This window comes from Oncorhynchus mykiss, chromosome 10 (assembly GCF_013265735.2).
Source record: "Oncorhynchus mykiss isolate Arlee chromosome 10, USDA_OmykA_1.1, whole genome shotgun sequence".
Taxonomy (NCBI): domain Eukaryota; kingdom Metazoa; phylum Chordata; class Actinopteri; order Salmoniformes; family Salmonidae; genus Oncorhynchus; species Oncorhynchus mykiss.
In genome coordinates this window covers 53,742,621-53,752,549 of record NC_048574.1, presented here as the reverse complement: position 1 = coordinate 53,752,549, position 9,929 = coordinate 53,742,621, and the positions used below count along the sequence as shown (strand labels likewise).

At 42.9% G+C, this 9,929-nt stretch overlaps 1 protein-coding gene across 1 annotated transcript; it reads left to right on the top strand.

Moving 5' to 3' along the window:
* Positions 1-493: 493 nt before the first annotated feature.
* LOC110534279 (extracellular superoxide dismutase [Cu-Zn]) lies at positions 494-3,973 on the top strand. The gene is made up of 2 exons (XM_021619043.2): positions 494-681; positions 3,091-3,973. Exon 2 carries the CDS (start codon positions 3,113-3,115, stop codon positions 3,749-3,751), a length of 639 nt encoding a protein of 212 aa, XP_021474718.1. The 5' UTR covers positions 494-681; positions 3,091-3,112; the 3' UTR covers positions 3,752-3,973.
* The last annotated feature ends 5,956 nt before the right edge of the window (positions 3,974-9,929 follow it).

Below are 9,929 nucleotides of genomic sequence, written 5' to 3'. Positions count from 1 at the left end.
GATGTACTAATACGAAAGTTCAAGTGTAAACTATAAAGTATAAACCCACCAGACTTTAATTTATGAAGGTCCCAGGCGGAAGGTTCTCGGTTGAACGTGGACGAGCATCTGGACAGTCCATGCACTTTGAAACCTACGCCCACCGTGACGTAAAGCACCGCCCCCGAGCGAAATGCCCTGGAAAGAATGTGTCCCTTCTCACCCCCGCTCCACCCACCACCTACGCCCTCTGGTTACACAAGGAGAGGATTTTATTAATGCGTTCGTTTAGGAACCGGCTTCCACCCTGGTGTGAGCCAGGTGCCAAATCGGCTCAAAACAAAAATGACGTAGTAATGAGTAGGATTCTGTGTTTTCACATGCAGAAGTGACTGCTTTTGATAAAAATACTATTTTGAGAATTCGAACACATACTTTAATGGAAAATAGATGTATGTTTCTGAACTACACATCATGCTGCAGTGTTTACAACATGACCGAGCGGTGCAGATTACTTTTTCTATTTGAGATTATTAGAGGGCGCTCTACCCTCACTGCTTTTTACCCGTTCATGTCATGGACAATAGCACGGTGCACTTAATCGAACACCCTCAAGATTGACGGGCTCTATCTCTGCAAAGTTTGTGACAACCCCGATGGTTTATTCCGACAATTGTCAAGAACTGTGATTTCGCCAGACAGGTAGGCTACAGAGATCACGAACATGGCCATCAATTTATATTCTAGAAAATTGCTTGCCAAATCCGAATTACGTTGGACTTCAAAGACCGTAAACGATTGAGGAATATGTGTTCATTTGGGTGTGTTTTCCTCAATTATTACTACAAGCTATACCTTGTGATTTTTTTGTAATGAGTACTTTTGGGTGTCAGGGAAAATGTATGGAGTAAAAAGTACATTATATTCTTTAGGAATGTAGTGAAGTAAAAGTAAAAGTTGTCAAAAATACAAGTAGTAAAGTACAGATACCCCCCCAAAACTACTTAAGTAGTACTTAAGTACTTTACACCACGGCCTATAGTGTTTATATGTGTTTAAACCTATTCGTATTAGAGAAGTAGGCTAAACAGAAATTGTAGTATTGGCTAAATTAAGCATCAAGTGTAGTATAGATACAGTGGGGCAAAAAAGTATTTAGTCAGCCACCAATTGTGCAAGTTCTCCCACTTAAAAAGATTAGAGAGACCTGTAATTTTCATCATAGGTACACTTCAACTATGACAGACAAAATGAGAAGAAGAAAAATCCAGAAAATCACATTGTAGGATTTTTAAAGAATTTATTTGCAAATGATGGTGGAAAATAAGTATTTGGTCAATAACAAAAGTTTCTCAATACTTTGTTATATACCCTTTGTTGGCAATGACAGAGGTCAAATGTTTTCTGTAAGTCTTCACAAGGTTTTCACACACTGTTGCTGGTATTTCGGCCCATTCCTCCATGCAGATCTCCTCTAGAGAAGTGATGTTTTGGGGCTGTTGCTGGGCAACACCGACTTTCAACTCCCTCCAAAGATTTTCTATGGGGTTGAGATCTGGAGACTGGCTAGGCCACTCCAGGACCTTGAAATGCTTCTTACGAAGCCACTCCTTCGTTGCCCGGGCGGTGTGTTTGGGATCATTGTCATGCTGAAAGACCCAGCCACGTTTCATCTTCAATGCCCTTGCTGATGGAAGGAGCTTTTCACTAAAAATCTCACGATACATGGCCCCATTCATTCTTATCTTTACACGGATCAGTCGTCCTGGTCCCTTTGCAGAAAAACAGCCCCAAAGCATGATGTTTCCACCCCCATGCTTCACAGTAGGTATGGTGTTCTTTGGATGCAACTCAGCATTCTTTGTCCTCCAAAAATGACAAGTTGAGTTTTTACCAAAAAGTTATATTTTGGTTTCATCTGACCATATGACATTCTCCCAATCTTCTTCTGGATCATCCAAATGCTCTCTAGCAAACTTCAGACGGGCCTGGACATGTACTGGCTTAAGCAGGGGGACACGTCTGGCACTGTAGGATTTGAGTCCTTGGCGGCGTAGTGTGTTACTGTTGGTAGGCTTTGTTACTTTGGTCCCAGCTCTCTGCAGGTCATCCACTAGGTTGTGGTTCTGGGATTTTTGCTCACCGTTCTTGTGATCATTTTGACCCCACTGCGTGAGATCTTGCGTGGAGCCCTAGATCGAGGGAGATTATCAGTGGTCTTGTATTTCTTCCATTTCCTAATAATTGCTCCCACAGTTGATTTCTTCAAACCAAGCTGCAGATTGCAGATTCAGTCTTCCCAGCCTGGTGCAGGTCTACAATTTTGTTTCTGGTGTCCTTTGACAGCCCTTTGGTCTTGGCCATAGTGGAGTTTGGAGTGTGACTGTTTGAGGTTGTGGACAGGTGTCTTTTATACTGATAACAAGTTCAAACAGGTGCCATTAATACAGGTAACGAGTGGAGGACAGAGGAGCCTCTTAAAGAAGTTACAGGTCTGTGAGAGCCAGACATCTTGCTTGTTTGTAGGTGACCAAATGCTTATTTTCCACCATAATTTGCAAATAAATTCATTAAAAAACCTACAATGTGATTTTCTGGATTTTTTTTCTCATTTTGTCTGTCATAGTTGAAGTGTACCTATGATGAAAATTACAGGCCTCTCTCATCTTTTTAAGTGGGAGAACTTGCACAATTGGTGGTTGACTAAATACTTTTTTGCTCCACTGTATTTACCCTCCCACGTCTCTGTAATACCAGCCTGGCAGGTAAACCTGGCTTTTCAATAGACTTTTCTAAATATTCTAAATGTAAATATGACGGGGCATATCTTTCAAAAAGATCTACAAGGTTAGGTAGGCAATGGTTAGCCTACTAGATGGTTAGTCTATAGTGTTAGGCCAATATTAGAAATGTATAAAGAAGTGTACTTAATTAGTATAGAATAGTTTAATGTACTTAAAATCCCAACTTCGACCTAAAGGCTTCATCCTCCCAATTTAAATCTGTTTATATTTAAGTGCATTAGTTAGGCTACAGGTTAGTTTAATGATAAAACATGGTTGCCCTGTGGATACTATGAGATCCTGATTGTGTATTTTGTTTTTCTTCTAGGTTACACAAAAAAGCTAGGACCATGCCTTTATTTCATCCAATATTTCTGTTTGTTCTGGTAAGCTTCCAAGCATGCTCCTCTACACACAGCCAGGAGGCTGCCTCCAACATGGCCCCACCAGAGGCCATGGAGTATAACAGAACTGTCTATGCAGCCTGCAAAATGAGACCCAGCACCAAACTAGGCGAAGGTCTACCTAACGTGTATGGACAGGTGCTGTTCAAGCAGGAATACCCTGAGGGAAGCCTCAAAGTCCTCTTTCGTCTCCATGGTTTCCCAAGTGACAGTGATCATCAGTCAAAAGCCATCCACATCCACCAGTACGGGGATTTCAGCCAGGGCTGCGATTCCACAGGCGGCCATTACAACCCTTACAGGGTCCCCCATCCCAGCCACCCGGGGGACTTTGGGAACTTTGTGGCCCACGAGGGGAGGGTTCACAAGTTGACTGAATCAAAGGCCACTCTGTTCGGGGGGCTGTCGGTGCTTGGGCGGGCGGTGGTGGTCCATGAGAAGGCAGACGACCTAGGGCAGGGCGGGGATGCGGGGAGCCTGCTACATGGTAATGCTGGGCGGAGGCTGGCATGTTGCACCATCGGGATGAGCAGTCCCAAACTGTGGGATAAGCACCATCATCGACAGCAGAGAAGAAGGGGATGAGAATCATAGTTTATTCTTCCCTTTTCTTTCTGAGCTCACCATCTTTCATCGCAAGACAACTTAATTTCATTGCTTTAATTTTATCCAGATCTAAATTACAAAAATGTTTCCTTCTCTTTTAAAGACATGTTTATCTTTTATTTTAAGGGATAGGACAGGTTTACCATAGCTGATAGCAATTCATGTATCTTGTATTAAACTTTGAAAAGACCTTTATTGAAATTCCAAGTGTGCTTTGTAAATCATTTCTGAGAAATTTGTTTATTTTCATTACATTTCATTATACTTTAACTGGTATATCAAAAAAGATCTTTCAAATGAAGCTAGAAGATCCCGACCCTACCGTTGTGCTTGTTTACACTGAGCTGCAATAGGGTCGGAACGCAATCATGTTTACATTAAGACACCGTGGTTATGGCGCAAGATATTCGTCAGAAAACATACCTCAATCCAGGGATGGGATATGCCATTGTACTCCAAATGTTACCTTTATCCATACTGCTCAATTGAGAAGATTGAAATACTGCTAGTTTTCCAGGAAAACTGCACTTTTTGTTCTCACGCTAGCTAGCATTAGCCCCATTAGCAAATATGGAATGGCACATTGTGTTGAACAACAAAGGAGCTGATTGGCTGACACTTCCATTTAAAAATTGCTGCATTGGCTAATGAAAAGGGAAGCTTTCTGGGAAAACTAGCAGTATTTCAATCGTTTCGATTAAGCAATTTAACCCAAGATCCAACAAAAAAGACAATATAGGCCTAGGGTTTCAAGCTTTGGTTGATTTCAAATTTAGTTCCAGGTTGTTGACAAGTTAATTATTGATATGTTGGATTCAACCAAAAATTGAAGTTAAAGAATATAGGACAGATGGAACTTTCCAAGCAATAGATACATCTCTTTAAAATGTTTATATTTGTTTGTGTTGACAACCAAACACAATTCAAAATCACTTTTATAATACAGTAACTAGCTGAATAAATTGTTGACAAATTATGTTGGATTCATGTCAACTCAACCAACAATCCCCCCGTGGCACTGATGGAACTATCTAAGCAGATACTAGCCAAGCAGTGTGCTTTGTGATGGTTGAAAGTAGTGATAACACATTGGAAATTCAACAAACTTCTGGCTGTCTTTTTGAGTGGGGCAATAATAGGTTTTAATCTCATTGATCAATGCCTCAACCAAATATTACCTGATTGTCCACGTTGAAATTATGTGGTGTGCCCAGTGGGAAGGGCATATGCCCAAAATGGCATGGTACAGTATATTGCACCTAGGTAAATCACTTTTTTGACAGCACCCGTCTTTATTGGAACGAAACCTTCCATACATATTTGCCCAAGTGCTCCGAAGTGACTTTTTGGACCTGAATGCCAAAATATTCAAGAGAGAAAGGTCCTCAAAGTTGATCCATTTGGTATACCCCACCATACCATGAGACATCCAGGTCTTCCTCACTGGAAAAGATAAATGGTTGAGATTGATATAATTTAAAAGCTTACAAAACAGGGTTATCAAACAATTATATAATATAAAGTATTTTTTTAAATAAAAATGGTCCCTATTTAACGCCAGTTATCCAAAAAAGCATGAACACCAATTTTTTTTAACGTTGTAGCTTAGACCCTATTTTACATCATGTCTGCCATTAGTTGAGACACAACATGCTCTTGAATACAGGGGGATATAGATACTTTTGTATCTGTTTCCTCCAGCATCTTCACAAGGTCCTTTGCTATTGTTCTGGGATTGATTTGCACTTTTCGTACTAAAAAGTACATTCATCTCTAGGAGACAGAACGCGTCTCCTTGCTGAGCGGTATGACGGCTGCGTGGTCCCATGGTGTTTATACTTGCGTTCTATTGTTTGTACAGATGAAGCGGTACCTTCAGGAGTTTGGAAATTGCTCCCAAGGATGAACCAGACTTGTGGAGGTCTACCATTTTTTTTCCTGAGGTCTTGGCTGATTTCTTTTGGTTTTCCCATGATGTCAAGCAAAGAGGCACTGAGTTTGAAGGTAGGCCTTGAAATACATCCACAGGTATGCCTCCAATTGACTCAAATGATGTCCATTAGCCTATTTATTTATTTCTGATAGGCTAAAGCCATCGGTGCCACTGGTAGATTGTTGGTTCTGGAATTTTCCAAGCTGTTGAAAGGCACAGTCAACTTACTGTATGTAAACTTCTGACCCACTGGAATTGTGATACAGTGAATTATAAGTTAAATAAGCTGTAAACAATTGTTGGAAACATGACTTGTGTCATGCACAAAGTAGATGTCCTAACTGACTTGCCAAAACTATAGTTTAACAAGAAATGTGTGGACTGGTTGAAAAACAAGTTTTAATGACTCCAACCTAAGTGTATGTAAACTTCCGACTTCAACTGTATCTACAACACAAAATACACGTGTACGTGTGTATGTTATTGTGTGTGTATGCACTTAGAGGAACTCTGGAGCTCTGTCAGAGTGACCATCAGGTTCTTGGTCACATCCTTGACCAAGGCCCTTCTCCCCCGATTGCTCAGTTTGACCGGGCTGCCAGCTCTAGGAAGAGTGTTGGTGGTTCCAATCTTCTTCCATTTAAGAATGATGAAGGCCACTGTGTTCTTGGGGACCTTCAATGCTGCAGAAATGTTTTGGTACCCTTCCCACAGATCTGTGCCTCAAAACAACAATATCTGGGAGCTCCTGTCTGGGACAACTCCTTCGAGCTCATGGCTTGGTTTTTGCTCTGACATGCACTGTCAACTGTGGAACCGTATACAGACAGGTTTGTGCCTTTCCAAATCAAGTCCAATCAATTTACCACAGATGGACTCCAATCATGTTTGAGATGTTTCTACATCTTGAGCAATGGAAACAGGATGCACCTGAGCTTAATTGAGTCTCATAGCAAAAGGTCTGAATACTTATTTACATAGGGTATTATTTGAAAAAAATAAATGTGTATACAAAAAAAAAAAAAATAATTGTTTCACTTGTCACTATGGGGTAGTGTGTGTCGATTTTTGTATTTAATCCACTTTAGAATGAGGCTGTAATGTAACAAAATGTGGATAGAGTGAAGGAGTCTGAATACTTTCCGAATGCACTGTACATATAAAGTGTATCAAATTTGATGGAGTTTGAGACGTGTGGCTACGCAGTCGTAGGTGAACAGGGAGTATAAGAGGAGGCTGAGCACATACCCTTGTGGGGCCTTCGGTGTTGAGGATCAGCTTGGCGGAGGTGTTGTTGCCTACCTCCACCACTTGGGGTCGGCCTGTCAGGAAGTCCAGGACCCAGTTGCACAGGGAGGGTTTCAGACCCAGGACCCTGAACTTAGTGATGAGCTTGGAGGGCACTATGGTATTGAAGGCTGAGCTGTAGTCGATGAACAGCATTATATAGATATTTCTCTTGTCCAGTTGGGGTAGGGCAGTGTGCAGTGCCATAGCAATTGCATCGTCCATGGATCTGTTGGGGCAGTATGTGAATTGTAGTGGGTTTAAGTTGTTAAGTAAGGTGGAGATGATATGGTCCTTAACTAGCCTCTCAAAGCACTTCATGATGACAGTAGTGAGTGCTAGTCATTTAGTTCAGTTATCTTCACTTTCTTGGGTACAGGAACAATGTTGGACATCTCGAAGCAAGTGGTGACAACAGACTGGGATATGAATAGATTGAATACCGGTATGACGGTAAACACTCCAGCCATCTAGTCTGCACATGCTCTGAGGACACGGCTTGGGATGCCATCTGGGCCGGCAGCCTTGTAAGTGTTAACACACTTAAATGAAATAACACCTACCCTGTGTTCAAGAGCTATTTTTTGAACACTAAAACCTCAGATGATGTGAAATCCTTTTTACTGGTTTTAGATAATTGACGCTAAAAGTTTTAAAAATTAATTTCTTTATTAAATTGTTGTGCACTCCAATAAATAAGAAAATAGGTTGACACTGTTTGTAAGCTTTTAAAATTATTTCAAACTTACAGCGGTTACAGCGTTGGACTAGTAACCGAAAGGTTGCAAGTTCATATCCCCGAGCTGACAAGGTACAAATCTGTCGTTCTGCCCCTGAGCAGGCAGTTAACCCACCGTTCCTAGGCCGTCATTGAAAATAAGAATTTGTTCTTAACCGACTTGTCTAGTTAAATAAAGGTAAAAAATGAAGACATGAATATCTCATGGTATGCAAAATAGGTCAACTTTGAGCACCTTTATCTCCTGATTGTTTTGGCCAAAAAGGTCCAAAAAGTCACTCTCTGACCACTTCTTCCAAGGGCAAACATGTATGGAAAGTTTCGATTAAATCAAAAGGGATGCTGTCAAAGAGTGATTGAATTCAAATGGATTTACCTGCAACTCCTTACATGTTCCAATACTCTTAAAGCCCAGTGCAGTCAAAATGCAATTTAAATGTTTTTCTTTATATCACATTGTACAACAGCTGATGAAATGAACACTGTAAAAGTGTGAAAACATTTGATCAGTGTTATTTCCTGATAGTTGCTGGTTGAAAATATATTCTACGCAGGACCTTATAAATCAGCAGGTTTGCATGGGCGGGAGTTTCGGCTTTCCATGGTGACGTCACCATGCTGTAAATTGGTTAATAGACCAAAGAGTTACAAACATCACTGGCAATAACAGCTAGATTTCAGTTTTCCCCTCGCCACTCACACCACTCCCAGACAACACAATGTAACTCCAAGTCAATCACACTTCTGTGAAATCAAACTGTCTACTTAGGAAGCAACACTGATTGACAATACATTTCACATGCTGTTGTGCAAATGGAATAGACAACAGGTGGAAATTATAGGCAATTAGCAAGACACCCCCAATAAAGGAGTGGTTCTGCAGGTGGTGACCACAGACCACTTCTCAGTTCCTATGCTTCCTGGATGATGTTTTGGTCACTTTTGAATGCTGGCGGTGCTTTCACTCTAGTGGTAGCATGAGACGGAGTCTACAACCCACATAAGTGGCTCAGGTTTGCTGAGGTTTGCTGTGGTTTGCTGTGTCTGTCAGCGTTGTGTCCAGAGCATGGAGGCGCTACCAGGAGACAGGCCAGTACATCAGGAGACGAGGAGGCCGTAGGAGGGCAACAACCCAGCAACAGGACCGCTACCTCCGCTGGAGTGTGTCAGCAGTTCCTGCAAGAGGAAGGCATTGATGCTATGGACTGGCCCGCCCGTTCCCCACACCTGAATCCAATTGAGCACATCTGGGACATCATGTCTCGCTCCATCCACCAACGCCACGTTGCACCACAGACTGTCTAGGAGTTGGCGGATGCTTTAGTCCAGGTCTGGGAGGAGATCCCTCAGGAGACCATCCGCCACCTCATCAGGAGCATGCCCAGGCATTGTAGGGAGGTCATACAGGCCTGCAACGAAAACATGCGGTCTCTCCTTCACTGCAGCCGAGGTGAGTAAGACATTTAAACGTGTTAACCCTCGCAAGGCTGCAGGCCCAGACGGCATCCCCAGCCGCGCCCTCAGAGCATGCGCAGACCAGCTGGCCGGTGTGTTTACGGACATATTCAATCAATCCCTATACCAGTCTGCTGTTCCCACATGCTTCAAGAGGGCCACCATTGTTCCTGTTCCCAAGAAAGCTAAGGTAACTGAGCTAAACGACTACCGCCCCGTAGCACTCACTTCCGTCATCATGAAGTGCTTTGAGAGACTAGTCAAGGACCATATCACCTCCACCCTACCTGACACCCTAGACCCACTCCAATTTGCTTACCGCCCAAATAGGTCCACAGACGATGCAATCTCAACCACACTGCACACCGCCCTAACCCATCTGGACAAGAGGAATACCTATGTGAGAATGCTGTTCATCGACTACAGCTCGGCATTCAACACCATAGTACCCTCCAAGCTCGTCATCAAGCTCGAGACCCTGGGTCTCGACCCCGCCCTGTGCAACTGGGTACTGGACTTCCTGACGGGCCGCCCCCAGGTGGTGAGGGTAGGCAACAACATCTCCTCCCCGCTGATCCACCACTGGGGCCCCACAAGGGTGCGTTCTGAGCCCTCTCCTGTACTCCCTGTTCACCCACGACTGCGTGGCCACGCACGCCTCCAACTCATCAAGTTTGCGGACGACACAACAGTGGTAGGCTTGATTACCAACAACGATGAGACGGCCTACAGGGAGGAGGTGA